Source organism: Vipera ursinii (genome assembly GCF_947247035.1).
Source record: "Vipera ursinii genome assembly, chromosome: 1".
NCBI lineage: Eukaryota > Metazoa > Chordata > Lepidosauria > Squamata > Viperidae > Vipera > Vipera ursinii.
In genome coordinates, this window is record NC_139512.1 from 316,585,496 (window position 1) to 316,609,881 (window position 24,386).

Genomic DNA, 24,386 nt, shown 5'->3' on the forward strand with positions numbered 1-24,386 from the left:
AATATTTCCTTGCTGTTTGTTATACTTTGTGCATTTGCTGGAGCTGCCTGTGATGCTAACAGAGCACATTAGGGCTCAGCCTCTTAACCAAAAGATCTGATCCCTTGTGGAGCTGTTGTGGGCCACTTCAGGTGACATAATTAAGTTGCACTGCTCACGTAGGTGACTGCTGTTTGAGGTTCTGAGGCTGATGAAGTCTTCCCCAACCTGGTACCCTTCTAATATATCTGTCTTTGGTCCCATAAATAACAATGAGCCTATCACCTTTTGAATTGGTAGATGGAGACCTTATTCTAAAGATACCATTTTAAGGAAAGTGGATGTAGGCCATAGAGGTAGCTATAGAACCACGCTTTTCATGCAGAGTTGAATCCATCAGCTTTCAGATGCTAACTAGAAAAGGTGTCAGATGTACATAATTTATGATAGAGTTAATCTCTCACGTACACACTCTCAGTATCTAAGATGACATACTGACAGCTATTTCTAGGAAATACTATAGCACTATCAAACCAGAATCCATCCACATTATCACGCTAACTGGAGTGGTAAAAAGTGTGGATCTGGGGAAGATACCAGCACCCTTTTGTGTCTCTTAGGATGGATGGGGCCAATTGCTTTGACCTTTTTCTATTGGGAATATGTGGGATGGGTTGAAGGAGCAGAATGGGTGCCATAAGAACCCCAGATGGGTTGCAGATATTTAAAACATTGATTTTGTCACTTAAAACCCCTGACACTCCCTTAAAATGAGTTCAGCTAGGGAGTACAGCCACAACATGCCATGCAAAGTATAAAAGAATCTACAGGTAGCTCTCTACTTACAACCACAACTGGGACTCGAATTTCCATTGTAATTTTCTGTGGCCATAATGTGAATCATCATGTGACTGGACACAATTTTAGGAACATTTTTACCGTGGTCATTAAGTTGATCGCCATGGTCATTACTTAAGTTGCATGGTTGTTAAGTGAATCACATGGTCATTAAGCAAATCCAACTTCTCCAATGGAAGCCAGTTGAGAAGGTTGTAAACTACAACATGTGACTGCAACATGCTGCAGCTGTCAAAAATACAAGCTGGTTACCTTGTGTCTGAATTGCAATCCTGTGACTACAGGAGTGATGATCTTGAGGACAGGTTGGCAAACTGTTGTAAATCAAGGACTAACTGTAGGTACTGTGTCTGGGTTCATAGTTAATTGAATCATTTTTTATTAAATAAACTAGAGCAAATTGGTTTTACACATAAAAAAAAGAACCCTGGTTTACAGATATCAAAGCTTCAGCACATAATACTAGAAGCCAAAAGAACATAAAGAATGATCCACCAAATCAAATCAATAACATAATGTTTAGAAATTATACTATCATAATAAAAAGAAAAAAAGAAAAAATAGATATATTCTATGTACAAAATTCTGTTGAACTCAGCTGCATGGCGATGACGGATACCAAGCAACACATTAATACAGTAATATATCTCTCTACTTTGGTTTTCTGTTAGGTGATAGGAAGGCAGTCCCATCTCTTACAAATTGCTACACATTACAATAATTTGTAGTTATATTCCTTTGAAGGTTCCTTGAAGAATCTTGTCCATCAAGTCTTGTTTTATTGATTGATTGATTCATTTTTGAACCACCCATCTCCCTCAAAGAGTTATCTTTTATATATTTATATATTGAGTGTTCTTGGATAGTTACCTCTACAGCTACCATATTGGCACCACAAAGTTCAGGTGACCACTGGATGGCAGCAAGTATGCCTTCTTCGTTGACATCCAGTTTTCATCTGAATTTCAATTCTGGTGGCATTTATTAATTTATTAAACTCACACATGGACTCTAGGAAATGTGCAATAAACCAAAAGCAGAAGATTCAGTTCAATTCAATTAAAATTCAATCAAACATTAATAGATGACCAGGAACTGACATCCATGCCATACTCTGGATAGGGATTCCAATATTCACAGCTCCCTACCCCAACACCTCCCCGCCAGTTACCCCTAGTTATTGGCAGGCATGTCCCAGTTCCAGAATTCAGGGTGCTATTTCATTTTTAATACATTTGTTTGAAACTTTGAGGTGCCAGCTTTCCTACTGTAGACTGAGAGCCTCCATGGTCTTGAATGGCCTTCTGCAAAGAACTGTTAGCAACTGCTGTTCTGCCGGATTGTGCTGGCAAGGTAGAAGGGAAGGTGGGGTCACATTGATATTACAGAAATCACTAGGGTTGTTTCAGTGTGCCTAATTAGCTTCATGTTTCTGTGAGTGATACATAGTCTAAACATGCAATGGAGGGGTGGGGGTTATATTCATTTATTTATTTAGGTTGAGAGCTGGGGCTGCTTTTACTTCTCATCACTTTTGCCACTCAGCTGCTTTTTGGCGCGAATGGCAGAGATGAGAGGCTGCTGCTGGCCCATATCACCTTCTGAGTACCCGTGGACTGGAGCCAAGTTTCAGTCCGGTCCCAGATAACGTCAAGAAGGAGAGGGAGTGAGTTAGCAAGTAGGCATGGCTTCTGCAGATCTTCCTTAACATTGTTGAAGTTTCCTCATCAAGTCTGGTCAGAGGGAGAAGATGGCTGAGCTACTGGGCAGGAAGAAGAAAGGAAAAGAATTGAGACTGGGGCACAGGTGAGATCCTCTAGTCTAACCTATTCTTTTCAAAATCCACCTCTTCCGCAAGGCCTTTAATCTCCCCTTGTATTTCTCTTGTAAAGTAAATATTTATAGAGCTGTAGTTGTGCATGTTCTTCCCATGTTTCTTCCTTTCCTCATTTTCCATTATGGTTTTCCCTGCTTGAAAAATTCATACTACAGTTCTCAGTTTGCAAAGTAGCAAGGTTCACAATGCTGAATAAACGCTAATAGTGATAATAATGCTTCTTTTTTAAGAAAAAAAGAAAAACAAATGTTAAGAAAAGTCAAGTGTATAAAAAAGAAATCCCAATAAAATATATCTAGTTTTGTTTTTATTAAGGTTCACAGGGAGGGAAGGATACATATTGCCTTTAAAGCACTGATTGATTAAAAGCAAACTACACAATCTATATGTCTGTCAGTTAAATCTCAAGCGACATTCTACAGCTTATGTGAAATTTGATGTATATGTAATTCAGCTTTTTTCTTTACTTCTCCAAATTCTAAAATCATAACTGAATCTATTGCTTTAAGGCAGTAATTAGCAACATTATGATAGCCAGAGAGATCCCTTAAAGGTTGGGGAGGGATTCTGTAGTGAATATAGGAGGTATTTTAAATTCTTTGGAATTGTTACCGTGTACTGCATTTGAACCAATGGTTAACTGGTTTAATAGGAAGAACAGGTGACTATTTTTAAAGTTCTGACAAAATGCTCAGATTTGTACTATGAGAGAGGCTGTTTTTTTATTTTAGTTGCGTGTGATCTTTTTTTAGATTAATGCATAGCTAGTCAAAGTAATCAGCTCTCACGTATGGGGAAACACCCATTCTTCTTATGTAACAGTAGTACTGTATTGCACTTTATGCCAGCTCCAGTTAGTGCAAGTGTCAGGTCTCAGAAGCAAGAGGCATTGGAAGGGATATCTTGATTGGAGCTTCATGTCTCCATCCCTCTGTTGCAGCCAGGTCACAAAAGATATTGCCTCCCACTAAAGACAGGCTGTAGCAGATAAGTCTGTCAGAACGTGTTTGAGCTTAAAGATAAAAGGGGTGGGTTGCTAAATGCTGGATGTTTTCTACTTTGTGGACTGCTGTCTTCTCACTGCTTAAATTCTTTATATCTTCAGTGTGGCTTTCAGAAGCAAAGCTTAAAACGACTAACAGGTTTTTGTTGGTATAACAGAGTTGAACTTTGATTGAAATCACTCTGGGGTTTAGCCACATTCTCCTCTATTTGGAGTCTAGGCATTGAATAACTGGCATTATATTAATGGCAAGTAGACTTCTGAAGTTAAGCATAATACTGGCTAACTTTGACTACATATAAAGATCACAAGAAGGATTTTCAGGCAAAATGATATAGTATGACAGGCAGAACAGCTCTTGGTTTATGTATTTATTAGAATCACTTGTACTGTCTATATAATTCTCAGACTTGTCACTTAGGCCACTACCTGTGATATGATGTTCCTTTTATCAATGGTACACAAAGCTGTTTTTGTTCACATTTTGCATTGTTCAAAAAAAATAGCCTTCTCACAAGTAAATATGTTTTCTGTTGATAGGATAAAAGATTTTTCCAATTGCAGTAAGACAATTGCCACCATAATTTTTATAGCAGCTCTCTTTCATATAAAGGATTAGAGAGGTAAGATATCACCTAGAAAAACAATCATTCCATGATAAATAATGGGTGCTTTATGGATTGATGGATGGGACTACAAATTTAGAGGGGACAAAAACCCCGAAATTTGTTCTTTGCTTCATTTCTGTTTCATCAACCCCAATGATCACACATACAGGCATATGCCCATCATGCTATTCTTTTTGGGGGAAAGCAATGTCATTAAAAACATTAAAGACATGAGATTAAAAGTATACCAGGAGTTTTCATAAAGAACTTCCAATAGTGGCACCTATTTTAATTAATTAATTAATTAATTAAGGAAAAATTAATCTATTTTAATTGTATTAATTTTTGTATTGTAATGTTGTTTTAATTGCCTTGTGAACCGCCCTGGGTCCTACGGGAGAAGGGCGGTATATAAGTTTAATAAATAAATAAATAAATAAATAGATAGATAAATAAATAGATAAATAAATAAATAAATAAATAAATAAATAAATAAATAAATAATACTCTATGAAATAACCTTATCAGACAAATGCGCCAGATCTCTTCACTGAATTCATTAGACTCTAGATACAAATCTGGGCTTTGTGGTAGCTTTTAGTTTTCTTGTCACATTCTTCTTAAGTAGGATCACTTACATAGTATTATTTGTACAGTACAGTACTTTTAAAATAATAATAATGAGGACCCCATAGACAGATAAAAATGCCAAATATAAACAAAACATCTGGCTGACTATGCTGCCAATCATAATAGTAATAATTTTCCCCCAATGGAGCACTACCTTGATGTGATTGTGGGGTTTGCATGTTCTGACAAAGATGAGTGCTATACCAGAGAATCAACAACACCGGTCAGATCTCATCAGAGGAACCAGACAGAGTGTCTCTTCCATAAACAATATGGTGAGACATAACTTACAGAAATCTACACCAGAGCAGTTGTCACCTGGGTCAACAAAGGCTGCGTTAGGGTTTGGAGTTCCTGGATATCTAGTGGCAAGTGGGCTACAGGACTCAGAACTGCTGGCTGAAAAACCAGAGCCAAATGCTGTGGGATTATATACTGTAGTACTGGAAGAAAAGTTGATTACCCATCTCAAAGTTACAAGGACTGAAAACCAAGAATGATTTGCTATTACAAATCAAGTCCAATACGAAGAGGATATATCTGAAAAGAATGCAACAGTTCTGGAAAGAACAACATCCAGAATCAGAAATAACAAAAACTAGCAAATCAGTGTTGATTTATAATACAAAATAAAGTATTTACAACTGGTTACATACCTTTTATTTTAACAGTTTGTGAAAGCGACCTGACATTTTTTAAAAAAATCCGTGTATAACACATTTGCTCAGAAACATTGGGGATTCCTGGGCTAGCAAGCCTTTTATGTTTCATACCAATTTTTTTCCTCAGTATTAAGTGTGCATGGTTTTTGTTTTTCTATTTAAAAAGAACTATATTTTTGTTACAGCTTTATATTAAGCTATGCTATTTCCCAAACAATTAGCAAGTACAGTAAACCTATATTTCTGTTGCTGTTAATTTTGTAGATTGTGAGGTATATCTTTAATATATACAGTTTATTTGAGGAAATTTCAATTCTTTTCCAGAATTTTTTTAAAAAATTGTGAGGTTTTTTAGTTTCATAACGCCGTGTTTATAAAAAGAAAGATCAGTTTTCTAGATCTCGGAGTTTCTGATCTTGAAAGTCTTTGTGTGGTATAAATGTATTTCAGGATGACTTTATTAGTAAAGGTGATCATTAGTCACCATAAGGTATCTTCTATTAATTAACCAGTTACATCGTCTTCTGGAAGAATTCGTCCTTCTCAAACTCCACTCTAAACTATAATGTTCAATTAAGTATGTTATATGAAGATAAAGGTAATGGTCTCCCCTATCCTGTCATGTCTGACTGTGGGGGGCAGTACTCATCTCCATTTCTTAGCCATTTCTTAGGGACGCGGTGGCTCAGTGGGTTAGGATGCTGAGCTTGTCGATCAGAAGATAGGCAGCTTGGCAGGTCGAATCCCGAGTGCCGCGTAACAGAGTGAGCACCTGTTACTCGTCCCAGCTTCTGCCAACCTAGCAGTTCGAAAGCACGTTAAAATGCAAGTAGAAAAATAGGGACCACTACGGTGGGAAGGTAACAGCGTTCCGTGCGCCTTTGGCGTCTAGTCATGCTGGCCACATGACCATGGAGACGTCCTCAGACAAACGCTGGCTCTTCGGCTTTGAAACAGAGATGAGCACCGGCCCCTAGAGTTGGAAACGACTAGCACGCATGCACGGGGGATCCTTTACCTTTACCTTTATCCTGTCATGTCTGACTGTGGGGGGCAGTACTCATCTCCATTTCTTAGCCAAAGAAGCCAGCATTGTTTCCGTGGCCGTGTGGCTGGCGTGACTATATGCTGAGGCACACAGATTGCTGTTACCTTCTCACCAGAGTGGTACCTATTTATTTACTCACATTTGCATGCTTTTGAACTGCTAAGTTGGCAGGAGCCGGGGGAAGTTCACCCCATCACAGGGTGCTTGGATCTCAAACTGCCAACCTTCTGGTTGGCAAGCCCAACTTAACTGCTAGGCCACCGTGCCCCCTAAATATATTATATAACTCACCTTTAACAGAACTGTCCTCATCTTCTCTTTCTGGTGTTTTATTTTTTGTTACACTATGTAGTTTTTTTAGTTTGCCACTCCTTTTTCTAATCTGTATATAGATCATAGCAGAAACATTTCCCTTTGCCTTACAGCACAGGGAAGGAGAGGCAGAAGTCTTCCAAAGTTATAGTCCTTTCAGTGGTCTTGCGGTTCAACAGGATTCATTTAAAAAAATGTTAAAGGCAAATGTTGCAGTCACTTTGTCCAAGTTCTTCTGTCTAGCTCAAAGAACTCTTCTTTAGCTAGTATGTGGTTAAATGCTAAATGAATATCGCATACAACATTCAACAGTGGAATTTAGAGGCATACATAGGATAACGTTGAAATATTTCCACCAAGTAGTTGGAATCTCAGTTACTGCATATGGCTTACATCCAACCTTTTGTTGAGAAGACTTTGGTCTACCATTTTTCCCTCCTTTTTCTTGAAGTATCTGTCCTTCCTCTAGATTTGTTCTACAGCTAACCAGGAGTAATTTGTGTGTAGCCTGAGTATAATGGAGCAATTTGTAATAGTGCTTGTTTGTGAGTCAAGGATCAAGTTTGGGACTGTAGTTGCTGAGGCGCTTTTATAAAATAATGGAGCTAGTTATTTTGTTGGGGTAATGACATTATTTCAGACTGGTTAAAGGGATAGTTTGAAAATGACTTCTAGATGGCACCACTTAGTAGTGCAGTGACAATAGTTCCCATAATCTCTATTCCTAGCTGGAAACTCCAATAGTTATAATCCCAACACTTTGGAGGGTCTAAATGATCCTGCATGGCTTAAACAATAATATCATTGTTTGAAATTGCCTAGTTGATCATCACCTTTTCAAAATCTGGTAACTTATGCAACTGAGAGAACCAGTCTTGGAAAAGAATTTGCTGGGTTTTTCCCCTGCTTTCAAGAATCCAGGACCTAGAGCTAAGGGATTAAAGTAAAATTAGAGGTTTTATTTTCCTCACTCAATCCCCCAGTTATATTTATGAGCCTCACATATTTCTATGGCTCCTGACGTGATTTAATTGTCTATTACTAATAAAGCATTGTATCTTGACAAACCAGAAAATAGGCTATGCAGTGCTTTTCATGCTGCTAATAACACAGCACCATTGGATTTTGTTTTCTACCAACTTAATGCGAAGGAAACTCTGATTAACTAATTCTTCCACCCATCATGCAGCCATCAGTGTATGGATTATTAATTTGACAATTCCATGCAGCGAAATGGGGGGGGGGAAGCCGAGAACAGGCACGCCTGGAATGCCTGTCTGGCATGAACTGTGTGCTTATCTTCTTCTTACAGACATTGGTAATGCCTGTACTTCAGCTGGATTATGCTGTACACATGCACAGCTAAATTGAAATAATGTTTTTTAGATGTTTTGAAATTTGTTTAGTTCTCACACACTACACCCAGGAAAAGAGGACCATATTGCTGAATTTTATAAAATATTATCTACCATTCTTTGTGGAAGATGTATGTCCCTCTCATGATACTGTACAACGAGTTTCTAACCGTGGCAACTTTAACATCTGGAACTTCAACTCCCAGAACATGTAGTTGCCAAGATTGAGAAACTCTGCTGTGGAGGAAGCAAAAGTACTGAGATATTGCTTATGCAAAAAAAAAAAAAACCACCTGGATTGACAAGCAATCTAATAAAGAAAAATGTAATACTGCCATCCCTGAGGCATGCTGAACGATCAGCCTTATGGCAACTTTGTGACCTGTGAAGTTGAACTCCCAGAATTCTGTCATAAAGATGGCATAATTGTCCACCTTTGGTCAGAAAATGTCAGACTCAAAGGTTTGGGGTGAGGGGCATAAAATAAAAAGTGATACCGTGCAGACCTTTATGTATTCTGATTAATAACTTTTTTGGTAATTAGAAAAATAACTAGAAAGTCTCTAACTGAAAGTTTTCCTAATGGTACATATATTTTTGCAATATACAGTATGTAACTTATGAGGCATTCCTGAAGTTTTCTACACCAAAAAAAAACTGTTGGAAAATTTCTTTCACTGGGAAATTTTATGAAATCTCCCAAATTCATTTCCCTCATATATAATACACTAATACTTTGCAAGTCCAGTTGTGCCTAGATCTAACCTTCGGGAAAGATAGTCCTCAGAGATCATGAAAACATCATCTCTGAACAGAAATGTTTTGTCTTTATCTAATCTGAAGAATTCTGAAGACCATAGTGCTTATATACTGCTTTGTAACTACTAAATTAGCCTAAATGAAAGTATTTTATTGCTATGGATTTTACATATTTTCTTATGGCTTGCTCAATAGAAAACAGCTTGGGTGATCTGAAGTTTTATTCCTATTTAACAAGTCAGGCAAAAACTAATATATTAAAGTCTTTGTTAAGAGAAATTCTAATTTTGGATGTGGTTTGAATCCATTTAATCATTTTAATTGTTTTTAATTTTTGTAATTGTTGTATTGTTTTTTTTAAAAAAAAACCTTGTGAACTGCCCTGAGTCCTACGGGAGAAGGGTGGTATATAAGTTTAATAAATAAATAAAATAAAAAAAATTGTATAGTTGATGAATGGCTTCCAAATTGAAATAAAATTCTATACCAAACTTAAAGTACTTTTTTAAACATTATTGAAATCAGTAACATAGATGCATATTTCCAAAGTTCAGTTTGTTATTCTTTTAAAGAAGAAATTGTACTGATTTGTGATAAAAGGCATAAGGTATCCTGACTGCTGGTTTTATACACAGAGACAATTCTATGTGCTTGTAGAAATATAATTTTTATTGATACTGAATAGAAAAACGGCTGGTAGAAGACAGAATTTAGAAGGTGATTTTATGTGCTTAAATCCCAATACAGATGGGTTTAAATTTTCTGAATGGTTTTTTTTTCTAAGAGTTGCTAAGATTTGATTTCTAAGATCTGTATATTCTTTCTAAAGACTTGATGAAGAACTCAGTTTCGGCTCCTATTGATAAAAATATATTTGTTCATCTAACAAACTGATCCATTTGTCTCTATTTCTATCAAGAATCTTGTGTGTCTTATCTGAAGATGGAGCAAAGTATCAGTCATTCTTTGTTTCACCTCAACAGGCTTAAGAACAATTCTTGGTCCTGAAAATGTCTCCTGAAAGCAGATCATAAAATGGTGTAGGACTTGGTCATAAGCATTTGAAAATCTATAGTCTCCTTCCACATTTCATCAGATTGGAACTTGAAGCAGAGTCTACAATTTCAACTCCAGCACTCATTTTCCTTCTCAATTTCTCCTTTATTTACTTCCTTTCTTAATGAAGTATTGAGAACACGAAACTATATGGTATTCTATGATTTTTTTAAGTGGGATAAATCTTAAAAATATGTGCCTTAAGTAGGAGCTTTTTATATAAAATAATTAAATCACAAGGGCAAAAATGTTTCAACATTTCAATGTGTTATTGACTTTTTGTGGTATTGTATTGAATCAGTTTAATCCTAGGAAATTTAGGGAATAACTTTATAGATTCATAACTATAATACTATAATTAATAGTACTATGTCAAATAGTCATTTTTTACTTTCTCTTTGCATTGTGAAGTGTATAGGGGTATGTGTGTCATGTTGGCCCTCTTGTTTTCATGATCAGCATAGTAGTGCGCTTTCATGACCGCCCAGTGCGGTCCCACAGAGAGGGCCTCCTCAGGGTGCCACCGGTCAAAGAATGTCGACTGGTGGCCCCCAGGGGGAGGGCGTTCTCTGTGGGCGCACCGGATTTATGGAACCATCTTCCAGTTGAGCTCCGGATGGCACCCGACCTTCGCTCCTTCCGGCGCGATCTAAAGACCTACTTGTTTGAACAAGCCGGCCTGGCCTGATGGATGATGGGTTTGGGTTTTATTGTTTTTTATGTATTTTAACTTATTGTTATAGTTTTTGGGCATCTTGTTTAATCTCTTTTAATTTTTGTATTCTTGTCTTTTAACATGTATTGCCCTGTTCACCGCCCTGAGTCCTTCGGGAGAAGGGCGGTATACAAATAAAATTATTATTATTACTAGTAGTAGTAGTATCTCTGTTCCTTGGTGGGACAAAAAATTGAAAAAGTGCTCTCAGTGATGTTGCATTATTTGATGTAATGGGAGAATAGTCTTTCCCCTTTTCTGGATTTTACATCAGTTCTTATATTGTGTCTTAATCTGAAATAAGAGCACTCTGCATTCTTTAAAACCAGCGAGACCTTTGTGATAGTGGGAGGTCATAAAACAGTTTGGTTTTCTAGGCCCTCTACAGTGACAGTGAACTCAAAAGGACTTGCTCTCATGGGATTGTCAGAAAGGAAGAGAGTTTGTTCTGTTCTATACAGCTACATGTTGGGAGCTCTGAAGGGACAACATGTACGCCAGGCATCCTGACTCTTTGGGAAAGCTTTGACTTTTGATCTCAATGGATAATGAAAAGGATGGGGAGGAGAGGAACTTAATTTAGCTCCAGCTACAGTATGCAATGCCAGCTATAAGCAGTGCAGTTTCTCTTTCTTCTTCAGCCAAGCTTTTTGAGTTGCGGTAATCATATTTTTAGTTACTTTTGCTGAGTTTTAATTGTTTATAATTTATTTATTTTATTATGAGCTACCATCTTCTACCCCATTGGTTAAATGGGTAAAATGGAGGCATATCCATTGAAAGTATTCTTTCTTAAACGGAGCTTTTTAATATTTTATTTATTTATTTTCCACCTTTATTTTTTATAAATAACTTAAACAGGCATAATACTCCTTCCCTCTCTTATGTTTCCCACAACAACAACACTATGGATTGGTCTGAGAGAAAAGTGACTGGCCCAAGATCACCCCCAGCCTGCTATAACTCATAGTCTCCTGCTTTCTAGACCGGTATCTTAAGTACTAGACCAAACTAGCTTTCTTAAAAGTACAAGGAATAAGTCTGGATGCAACGTGCAAAACATGATTTAGAGAGTGTGGATGCATATGGAATGCTTGTCAGGAACTCCTTAATGCAACTTCATATTGTCCTGATAATGGGAAAGGAGAAACCAATACAAATGTCTGTCCTCTTTCAACTGCAAATGTGTATGCATTTGTGTTCGTTTTAATAGCTCTTCATGTATCAGATTGGGAGCAGAGTAGAACTGGATTAACAATGAGGATTAATATATCTCTTTTAAAACTGCATAATATTGAATATGGGTTCTTTGAAATAATTGGTTTGGAATTTAAGTGAGAAATAACGGAAGAGGAATGGGGTTAAAATGAAAGTAGGGCCGTGTGAAATTCAGGTCCCTTTCCCCTGAAGTGGGCAATATGCATTGACATTTGTTCCTAAATGAAATGATAGGAAAGTGGTGCAATGTGCATTGCAATGAAAGGTCCATACTTGTCTATTTTAATCCAAATGTCTCGTGAAAGAATGTAACAATTAGGATTTGTATCACAATGTCATAGAGCATGTTTGCATGCCTCCTTCCCATCTATATTGTTAAAAATACGTGTATCTTACATCACCCTAGGTTACTATGAAATAAATCTATTTAGAATATAATGTCATGCATATATGTTCAGAAGTAAAAATCACATCAATCAATATAATTTCTACTTATTAAAACATTTCCACATTAGGCTTCTGCCCCATTTTGAAAGGAGCTGCAGTCCTCAGTATTCACTATAACATTATCATGTTCAAGACATTGATTCCTGTCTTAGCATTGGTACATTTGAAACTATAATAAAGCTAGCCATATTAAATTTATGGGGTATTTCCTCATTTTCAAGGACTTTTGTTTTATTCCAGCTCTTGGATTCTGGTCCTAATAGATGTTTGAAGGGGAAAGAAGGCTTGATTTCATTTGTGCTTCCCTAATAGGTATTGGTCAGATATGTTGTTGTTGTTGTCTATTTGAACAAATTCACTGAACACAAAATAGGGACTGGGGGTACAGTAAAGCTAAATCTTTTGAGCATAGTGAGGCAAGGGAATTTTAAATTGATATGCTTTGCTCCTTGTTCTTGGTAGTATGATGTCAGCAGAAATTAACATGACTATGAATCATCTTCAGATTGCTTTTGAGGGAATCTGAAGAAAAATAAATAAATGCGGCAATGGACTTGTTATACTTTAAGGAACTACATACATACATACATACATACATACATACATACATACATACATTATGTTTAATGTAACTTTTTTGCTCAAGAGCCAGATTCTCTGCCTTCATTCTCATATGCAGCTCTTTCTTATTCCTTTAATGTGTGTGGTATATTATAGATGCAAATTTTGTGTCCAACCTAGAGTGGACACAGAAGAATGTCAACATCAATACTAATAGTTTTTGCAAAACATTAATGCTGAAGGACTTCTTACAACAGGTTGAAAAAGCATTTTAGTTAGTACAAAAAATAGAGTGAAGCTCTTCATAGTTGGCAAATTGTGTGTACATATACAGAGTATGATGTTTTGGCAACACATTTGCACATTACCAATCAGTAACATATTTATTATGTGCTTTATTGTACTGCCAAGTTTGGAAAAATCAAAGAAAGTTTATTCTGCACAGCATCCCCAATCTCCTAGTAGTCAATTATATATATCTCAGGGAAACGTATCAGCAAAACTCAATTATTTTTAATTAGTTTGGATTTTAAAAATTAAATTTATAGATTCATTTTCAAGTAACATTTATTGATGGATATTTATTGTAAGAATAAATAGAAGATGACTTTTTAGGAAAGTCTTGGACTGATGCAGCACTCTGAATTAAACTCACCTTCTTTTCTTCTTTAACTTTGCATTTTTAAGATGCTGTGTGATATATAATATATTAATACATTTTAGTAAACTACCTAGAGTTGAATAACACTTGAACATTTATTAAGATATCTGAATATGCATAAATTCCACACATTAAATTCCACTGCTTTCAAACCTGTTTTAATTGGGACCAATATAATACAGCTGGTGTTACTATTCAAAATATTTTAGTGCAAAGTATAACACATATATTTAACATATTTGCAAATAAAACAAACCATACATCTCTCTGTGAGTATGGGAGTGTTACTGATATTCTAGGTTTTTTCAATGCCAGCAAGTTGTATGTATGGGGTTGTTAGACAATATTTTATCCAGTCACTGAAAGGTTTATGGTCAGACATGAAAAGTTTAATGACAGTTTGTTGAATTAGACACACAGTTGAATTAACTAAACCATAATCCATAGTGTGCATGACAAACTGATTGTGTTCATATAACACTGCAAGCTGAATCTCATCTAAATTTGCTTTGTTGTTTGGGATGAGTCCACTAAATCTGCTTAGCTTTCTCAAAGTTGCTGTATTTAACTTATTCACCTTGGACAATTTCCAGGGAAGCTGAGGAAATTATTAAAAATCCAAGGGCAGTCTTCCCCGTTTATGTAACAAGGCATCCTAATTCCATTCAAGTAGGGTCTTTGCAGAGATGACATCTAGACTTTGGGATATTTTTCACAAAGAGACTGTCCAAGCTGTTGTGAATTGCCGTAAACTGAGAAGTTATGTTCCGCTGATTGACTATTTTTTTTCCAGGTGTATTAACTCTGACCTTTTGCATGTTTTTTTATATGCCATTCCAATATTCTATGATTTGTGGATTCATTATTTGTATGAACAAGTTCTGGTTTGTTCAATGATCATCTTTAAATACAAGATTAAATCAATTCACAAACTAATTATCCATCTTCCCTTGAGCAAAATTGGCTAGAATTTGTAGTTGTCTGTCATTTACAGTCTAGAGTTATTTCCAATATTTACTTTAACCACTAATGAAAAGGTATATTTTGTTGTCTTGATACTGGCATTATAGGGTTTGTATTTTACTATTCATCAGAAATAATGCCTATCTCACAGAGAGTTTTCTTTTCTCATAAGTTCCATGGAAACCTAAATACATTTGAATTTGCATCTGCAGGACCACAGCAGATGTATTAATTCCACTTTCTTAAGAGTAGCCATAAAAGGTTTGTCTTGTAGTGGGCTTTTAAAGCTATGGCATAACATTCATTCCAAGGGCTTTTCCCAGAGAATTTGTTAGGCTGTGGTGTATCCAGCCCAACCTCCTTGCCTGCCTACAAGAAGTTCCTATAAATCAATTGTGTGGCTTAAAACTCTGTTGCCTAAGGAGATGATTCATACTTAAGGTATATTGTATGAAAACAGAGGAAATTGGCACTGTAAGCAGTGGTGTCAAATCTTAATTTGTCTTAAATAAAAACACATACAGCTATTATAGACAATGGGGGAAGAATTTTAAAAAAACATGAATGTGTTTTGAAAGTTATAATAAAATGTTTTTCTGTAATACCCACAACTTTTTGTGCTCAATTTATCTTACAGCAAAAGTGAGTAAGCATTATGAAAAATGAACATATATCTGGAGAATACCAGATTGGAGATAACTCACATAGATCTCTCTCTCCCTCCCTCCCTCCCTCCCTCTCTCTCTCTCTCTCCCTCTCCCTCCTCCTTCCTTCTCTCTCTCTCTCTCTCTCTCTCTCTCTCTCTCTCTCTCTCTCTCTCTCTCTCTCTCTCTCTCTCTCTCACACACACACACACACACACACACACAGACACACACACACACAGAGAGAGAGAGACATACCCCAAGCTAAGATTTTGTTGCTATAGTTTCTATAGCAACCTTACTGCACCATTCTGGGCTCAATGGTGTTGTTGAGAAGTCTTCAAAGCTATTTTCCATATATCTGTGTTACAATAATCAGACTCAAAAGTTCCAGGGTATTGTCCACAGCAAACATCTTTCTGTCCAGAAAATTATTTAAGTTTGCATTTTTCAGAGGAGTTAACTTTAAAGCAATATGCTTTATATTGTCCATCTGAATGTTTTCCACATATAAAAGGGACATAAAACATAACTGCATTAAATATGAGCCAGCAGTGTGCTGCAGCTGCCAAAAAAGCCAACACAGTGCTAGGCTGCATTAACCGAGGGATAGAATCAAGATCACGTGAAGTACTAATACCACTTTACAATGCCTTGGTAAGGCCACACCTGGAATACTGCATCCAGTTTTGGTCACCACGATGTAAAAAAGATGTCAAGACTCTAGAAAGAGTACAGAGAAGAGCAACAAAGATGATTGGGGGACTGGAGGCTAAAACATATAGGGAACGGTTGCCGGAATTGGGTATGTTGGGCTTGGATAGGGGCCTCGAGTTAAGACGCGCTAAGAGGCCCCTGATCAGATTTTTAGCCGGTTATTTTAAGAGGTTAGGGAGGGGGAGGGAGGGGGGGGTGGGGAGGGAACCTGTAACCGGCACTCAGTCTGGACCTGTTAGAGGTCCTGATGGGACGGGGTTGGGGGAGGTGGCTGCTGGCGCTGGGAATGTGGGGGTGGGGTATCGAATCCCCACGGCGATAGGGTATGGCAGCAGCTGTTTGCGCGGAGGGTCATATCAACATCTGGGATCGCGCCCCCGCTATCTTCGAGCGGTGGTGCGCTCCGACCCTCCGGTTAGCACCCTCTTACCCGGGGATGAGGGTGATCAGGCCCCTGAGCTCAGGCTGGTCTATTTTAACGCTAGATCCGTAGTTAATAAAGCTCCCCTCATCCGTGATCGGATCGAGGAGGAATGTGCGGATCTAGTGTGCATCACAGAAACTTGGCTGGGCTCGGAGGGAGGGGTGCCTCTCACCGAGTTATGCCCGCCGGGTTTCCGGGTGCTGCACCAGCCACGGGCTCAGGGCAGGGGTGGTGGGGTGGCAGTGGTTATTCGGGAGACTTTGTGTGGAGGCCACCATTGTCCAGATGGCTGGGAGTGAAACCCTCCTCTTGAGGTGTGGTCCTCGGGTTCAGTTGGGCTTGTTGCTTACATACCTGGCACCCAGCTGTGTGGCACACAGCCCTGCCTGAGCTGCTCAACACCCTCTCAGGGTTGGCGGTGGAGTTCCCCAGGCTTATAGTCCTGGGTGACTTCAACCTGCCATCACTGGGAGGGTCGTCGGAGTTAGCTCGGGAGTTCATGGCTTCCATGACAGCCATGGGCCTGACCCAGGTTATTGAGGGCCCGACTCATGAGGGGGGTCACACTCTCGACCTGGTGTTCCTGTCTGGACAGTGGTTGGATGATCTGGGAGGGGGTTCTCCATCCATCACCCCTCTGTCATGGTCAGATCATCACCTCCTGAGGCTGGTTTTCCATCATGCCATCCCCCGCCGCTGGGCGGCGGAGCCGACCAGGTGGTTCTGCCCCAGGCGCCTAATGGACCCAGATCGGTTCCAGAGGGCGCTTGGGCCTATACCTATCACCCTTACCCACAGCCCAGTCGATGCCCTGGTGGAGGCCTGGGAAACAGCAGCCACCAGGGCACTCAACTGCGTTGTACCCATGCGACCTCTGACCCGACGCAGATCCCGTTGGGCCCCATGGTTCTCTGTGGAGCTCCGGGAGATGAAGCGGCGGAGACGAGGTCTAGAGAGCGGTTGGAGATCCAGCCGATCCGAATCCGACCGATTGCAGTTAAGAACCTTTATAAGGTCTTATCTTGCGGCGATAAGGACGGCGAAGTCTAACTACTTTGCCGCCCTTATCGCGTCCGCAGATAATCGCCCGGCCGCCCTGTTTAGGGTGACTCGCTCCCTCCTTAATCAGGAGGTGAGAGAGGATCCCTTGCAGGGACGAGCCGAGGAGTTTAGTCATCATCTGGCGGACAAAATCGCTTGGATCCGGACCGGCTTGGACTCTGACTGGGCAGAGTCTAATGTGGAGGAATCAGGCGGTCATTAGCACGTTATCTGGAATGAGTTCGACCCTGTTTCCCCTGATGATGTGGACAGGATCATGGGGAGACTGAGCACCACCACCTGTTTGTTGGATCCGTGCCCCTCCTGGCTAGCTTATGTGGCTCGGGAAGGAACACGAGGCTGGTTCCATGCAGTAATAACTGCTTCCTTGAAGGAGGGTGTCTTTCCTGCCACCTTGAAGGAGGCGGTGGTGAGACCCCTTCTCAAGAAGCCTGCTTTGGACCCGGCTGTTTTAAACAACTACCGTCCAGTCTCCAACCTTCGCTTTCTGGCGAAGGTTGTCGAGAGCGTGGTGGTGCATCAGCTCCCTCTGTTCCTGGAGGAAACTGATTATCTGGACCCGTACCAATCGGGCTTCAGGCCCGGACACAGCACGGAGACGGCATTGGTCGCACTGGTGAATGATCTCTGGAGGGCTAGGGACAGGGGTTGCTCCTCTGTCCTGGTCCTATTAGATCTCTCAGCGGCGTTCGATACCATCGACCATGGTATCCTACTGCAGCGTCTCAGGGGGCTGGGAGTGGGAGGCACCGTCCTACGGTGGTTCTCCTCCTACCTCCAGGGCCGCTCGCAGTCGGTGTTTACAGGAGGGCAGAGATCCGCCCCGAGGTCTCTCATTTGTGGAGTTCCTCAGGGGTCGGTTCTCTCGCCTCTCCTGTTCAACATCTATATGAAGCCGCTGGGCGAGATCATTCGTGGTTTTGGGGTGGGGTATCATCAGTACGCTGATGATACCCAACTTTTTCTTTCCACCCTGAACCAACCCAGTGATGCCCTCTCCGTGATGTCCCAGTGCCTGGAGGCGGTTCAGGTCTGGATGGGGAGAAACAGGCTTCGTCTCAATCCTGCCAAGACTGAGTGGCTGTGCATATCGGCATCTCGGGTTAACCAAGTTATTCCATCCTTAATGATGGGGGGTGAGGTGTTACCCCCCGTCGATAGGGCTCGCAACTTGGGCGTCCTCCTGGATTCACGGCTCAATTTCGAAGACCATATAGGAGCCGTGACCAGGGGGGCTTTTGCTCAGGTTCGCCTGGTGCGCCAGTTGCATCCCTATCTGGACCGAGGTGCCCTACGCACAGTTACTCACGCGCTTGTGACCTCCCGTTTGGACTACTGTAACGCTCTCTACATGGGCCTGCCCTTGAAGACCACTCGGAGGCTTCAACTGGTGCAGAATGCGGCCGCGCGAGTTGTAATGGGGGTTTCCCGATACTCCCATGTAACACCTCTACTCCGTGAGCTGCATTGGCTTCCGGTTGCCCTCCGGGTAAAATTCAAGGTGCTGGTAATCACCTATAAAGCCCTACATGGCCTGGGTCCGGGATATTTGAGGGAACACCTGCTACCGGCATCAAACGCCCTTCGCCCAGTGCGCTCCCACAGGGAGGGTCTGCTCAGGGTCCCGCCAGTAAGAGATTGCCGGCGGGTGACACCCAGGGATAGGGCCTTCTCGGTGGGAGTGCCTGCCCTCTGGAACCAGCTGCCGGTGGAGCTGAGAACTGCCCCTGACCTCCGATCATTCCGCCGGGGCCTGAAGACCTGGCTCTTCGAGCTCTCGGGCCCAGACTGAGGAGAAATTTTTAATTTGGGGTTCTTTTTAATTGAGTACAGGGTCAATTTAATATTTTTTAATTTGGTTCTTAATTTTTGTATTTTGGATTTTTAATTCCCTGTAAACTGCCCTGAGTCCTCAGGGAATAGGGCGGTATATAAATATAACTAAATAAATAAATAAATAAAAATAAATAAATATGTGTAGTTCAATGAAGAGAAGGGTGAGGGGTGACATGATAGCAGTGATCCAATATCTCAGGGGCTTCCACAAAGAAGAGGGAGCCAAGCTATTCTCCAAAGCACCTGAAAGCAGGACAAGAAGCAACGGATGGAAACTAGTCAAGGAGAGAAGCAACCTAGAACTAAGGAGAAACTTCCTGACAGTTAGAACAATTAACCAGTGGAACAACCTGCCTCCAGAAGCGGTGAATGCTCCAACACTGGAAGTTTTTAAGAAGAGACTGGACAGCCATTTGTCTGAAATGGTATAGGGTTTCCTGCCTTAGCAGGGGGTTGGACTAGATGACCTCCAAGGTCCCTTCCAACTTATTATTATTATTATTAATTATATTACAAAAACACATAAAAACAATAATTTGTCTGGTATATCATCATCTTAATGTAAAAAGAAAAATGACCTCCTGAAAACCAACAAGCAGAAGAAGGGAAAAGCACCCACCAACTCACCTACTTGATGACCTTCCAATTATAGTCACTAAGCTCTCCCAAAATAGTAAAGAGGACAAAGCTGCAGCCACAAGAAAGCTGTCACTCAAGTATTACAAGGGTAAAGAGGTGTTTCAGCAGAATCTTGTTAAAAAGGCTTTTGCTGAGTTTTATTCTAAGTTGTATGTTAGGGATAAGATTCAAGATGTAGATATAGATAGATATTTACGAGAAGTTAACATCCCTGTTCTTACACAAGAGCAAAGGGAAGGGATGAATCAATTGATAAATGATGAAGAAATTATTTTAGCAATTAAACAATTAAAGGTGGGGAAAGCACCAGGAACAGATGGTTTGACTGCCGTCTATTGTAAAGATTTACAGTTAGAAATGGTGGAACCTTTAAGAGAATTATTTAGAACAATTCAATTGGGAGGAGAAGTGCCTCCATCGTGGAAAACAGCCTTTATATCGCTGATTCCAAAGGAAGATCAAAATATTACCCAAGTTAAAAATTATAGGCCAATATTGCTTTTAAATACTGATTATAAGATATTTGCAAAAAAATTAGCAAATAGATTAATGAAGGTAATGCAGCAAATGATTCATAGTGACCAAACAGGATTTATAAGTGGCAGACAAATGAAGAATAATGTGAGACATATTGTAGATTTACTGGAATTTTTGGAAAGAAATAACCAGGTCTCTGCAGCGCTGATTTTTTTGGATGCTGAAAAAGCTTTTGATCAATTGGAGTGGCAATTTTTATTTAAGGCATTGGAGAAAATGGAGTTTGGAGATAATTTTTTATAACCTATTAGGGCAATATATCAGAAGCAAACAACTCAAATAATAGTTAATGGTAGTTTGACAGAAACATGTAATATTGAAAAGGGTACAAGACAAGGGTGTCCGTTGTCACCTTTGTTGTTTGTTTTAACATTGGAAATATTATTGATTAAGATATGAGATTCAAACAAAATTAAGGGAATTAAAATAAGAGATCAAGATTATAGATTGAGAGCGTTTGTGGACGACTTGGTTATTACATTAAGTCAGCCGACTTACTCAGTTGTAGAATTGATGGAGATAATAACGTCATATGGAAAAGTTTCTGGATTTAAGATAAACACGCAAAAAACTAAAATATTGTCTAAAAATATGACCATAGAACAAAAGGTTGTTTTAGAAGAGTTAACGGGATTTGAAATAGTTAAAAAGATTAAATATTTGGGGGTATATCTTTCGGCTTCAAATGTAAAATTATATAAAAATAATTATGAATTGTTATGGTTAAAAATACAAAAAGAGTTAGATAGTTGGAAAAAATTACAATTATCCTTATTGGGAAGAATCGCAGCAGTAAAAATGAATGTCTTGCCAAAATTTTTATTTTTGTTTCAAATGATACCTATACTTAAAAAAGATTCAAATTTGGAGGAATGGCAGAAAGGTATTAATAAATTTGTTTGGGCAGGAAAAAGACCAAGAGTTAAATTTAAGATAATGCAAGACATACGTGAAAGAGGTGGTCTTAAAATGCCCAATTTTAAATTATATTATGAGGCTGCTGCTTTATCATCAATTAGTGATTGGTTTAATTTAACACAAGGGAGATTATTAAATATTGAGGGTTATGATTTGTTATTTGGTTGGCATGCATATTTATTGTATGATAAGAAGGTGGATAATGTTTTTAAGATACATATATTGAGGTATGCTCTGTTGCGAGTATGGGAAAAATATCGACATAAGTTAAACTATAAAATACCAATTTGGGCAATACCTAAACATGCAATAGAAAATATAAATGTGGGATTTAAACATGATGTGATTACATATAAAGAAATTTTAAGGATAGAAAGGAATGTATGGCAATTAAAGCCATATAATATTTTAAAAGAAGAAAAGATAGTACAAACTTGGTTCCAGTATGGGCAGTTACAAGCAAGATGGAAAGAAGATCAGAAAGTTGGTATTTTGATAACTGATGGAAATTTGGTAAAACAAATTAGAGATCAAGGTTAAGCACATATCAGAAGGATATATAATGCACTGATAGAAATTGACTCAGAAACGGAACTTGTTAAAGACTGTATGATAAAGTGGGCCCAGAACTTTCAGGAGGTTATAACAATGGATACTTGGGAAAAGATTTGGGTCAGAAATGTAAAATTTACACAGGCTCAAAATTTAAGAGAGAATTTCTATAAAATGTTTAATAGATGGCATTTAGACCCTAAAAAATTAGCAAGTATGTATCCGAACTGCCAGCCTAAATGTTGGAGGTGTGGTTGTGAGGATGCAACGTATTATCATATATGGTGGACTTGTAAAAAAGTTAAAGCTTTTTGGACTAAAATTTGGTGGAATATGCAGAAGATATTTAAGAAAAAGATAAGGTTTTCTCCACAGCTATTTCTGTTGGGTATTATTACAGATTGTACTGTTATAGATACTAAATTGATGTTGAATTTAACTACGGCAGCAAGACGTTTGGTAGCGCAATATTGGAAGAAGGAGGAACTGCCTACTATAGAAGAGTGGACTTTGAAAGTTTCAAACTTGGCAGAAATGGCAAAGATTTCAGCATATTTGAAAGAACAAACGCAACAGAGATACATTGTGGAATGGAGAAGATGGATTGAATATATTCAGAATAAATATGGGACTAAAAAGTTTCATTTAGCATTTGAATAAGTATTAGTTTTATATGATGTATTATTAGTTATTCACTATTTGTTAGTAATTTAGTTATGTTTTAGGGGAGTTAAAGTGCAATAGAATTTAATGGTTTTTTTTTTTAGTTTGTTAGCATATTTTAGTTTAAGTTTGTAAAGTTTATACCCTGTATTCAGCTCTGGGAAGTCAGGGGGAAGGGTAAGGGGGGGAGGGGGAGGGAGAGAGTTTATGTTTTTAAAAATGTATTGTAAAACCTTTTAATAAAAAAAAAGAAAGCTGTCACTCAAGGTGTACAGTGCTGCAAAAATACATAAACCTCCCCAAACTTGAGAAGATACACAAGACTTTAGCAACTTTGACCGCACTGTATGCTGCTCAGAAAACACTTCGAAACAATATATTTTGAAAATGTGACAAAAGCTTTAATCGGCTTTGATTTGTCTGTGTTAATGGACAGCAGAAGTGCTGGAGCCCATGTAAAACAAATTTGTTGTTCCTTTTGTCTGCTGCATTAGATAATGAAATAAAAAGCTAAATTATTTCCAATTAAATATAATTGGCAAATGAGCAATGATAAAATACAACAGAACCTACCATTAGCAACTAAAATTGATCATCCTTTCTGTGGATGTAGTTAACTCTTATCCTCTGCCTTCCCCCCCCTTTGTTTTAGTCTTTTTTTCCAGCATAAGTTTGATGCAGTAAAGCATTGTTGTTTTCTCTCTTTTTAAAGCCCTGAACAAACTTCCTGTGTTTCTGATCTATTCTTAGCCTTTTGTTATCTTTTCCATCAGTTTGTATTGAGTTTGCCTTATCAAGGGGTGTGATCAGTCTAAGGTAATGAAATATGTTCATAATTAGCAATAAGACATAATTAAGCCTAATATGTAATATGTATGTATTAATGATGCAAATATTACATATTGGACAGGGAAAAGAAGGATTTATGGGTAAAAGAATTATTTATTTTTTCCAATGCTTTGTTGCTTCTTCTCTCATTTTCACCAACAGATAATGCTTTCATTAACAAAAGTTAAAAAAAAATTAACAGCTTCACTGAAATATAAACATTGTGTATTTTAATTTGCAGCTATAAAAGTTACGCATGAAGATTTCTTTTGTACTCCTTGGTTTGCTTTGAGCTGGGATAGCCTGCCAACTAACATCCTGTGCTTGCCAGTTTCCAAATGTCAAGGGCAGTTTGTGTTGCATTTTATTGAGGTCTGCAGAGGAAGAATCATTATGCTTTGCTACTTCCCCAGCTCCTGTTTGCCTACCCTGCCCCCAGTACAATTTCATAATATACTTATATGCAGATACCAGGGTATCCAATCACAATCACTGCTGACCAAAGCAATGGTGTTAATACTTAGCACCTTTCCTGGTAGTGTCAGTGTAAACCCAGTTACTTTCTTTTACTGGAGTAAAAGGCTGCACTTCACTTTGGTAGGTAACATGAATGAATAAAGTACAGTGTTGCAAATTGCCAACATTTAAAGATCGCACTAGCTTCCTGGGGGAACTGAATCACATAGCTCTACCTGAGGTCTAAATGTATTCATTTTTAAAAAGATCCTTTGATGTTTTTAAAATGTGGGAAGGTAAAATGCTGTAGTAGAAATAATCTATATAGTTTAGAAAATGACATACGTTTTTATTTCCCCACCCCCAAAAATATGTCCCCACCTATCTTTAGTTTTTATACTAAAGTTAAAATAGTAATTATAGTTGACTTTTGAAAAA

The 24,386-nt window shown here is 38.7% G+C and overlaps 1 protein-coding gene across 3 annotated transcripts in view; it reads left to right on the forward strand.

Annotated features, from left to right (window-relative positions):
* EPAS1 (endothelial PAS domain protein 1) overlaps positions 1 to 24,386 on the forward strand; it is a 130,807-nt gene that overhangs the window by 18,902 nt on the left and 87,519 nt on the right. The window contains exon 1 of one of the 3 annotated variants that reach the window (XM_083361567.1): positions 2,508 to 2,643. The exons of 1 other annotated variant lie outside the window; for it this stretch is intronic. In XM_083361567.1, coding sequence (XP_083217693.1) covers positions 2,588 to 2,643 — 56 coding nt within the window. In that variant the 5' untranslated portion in view covers positions 2,508 to 2,587. Of the gene's footprint in view, positions 1 to 2,507; positions 2,644 to 24,386 lie in introns of those variants that run through there. One more of the 3 variants, XM_083361566.1, reaches the window with a different exon arrangement.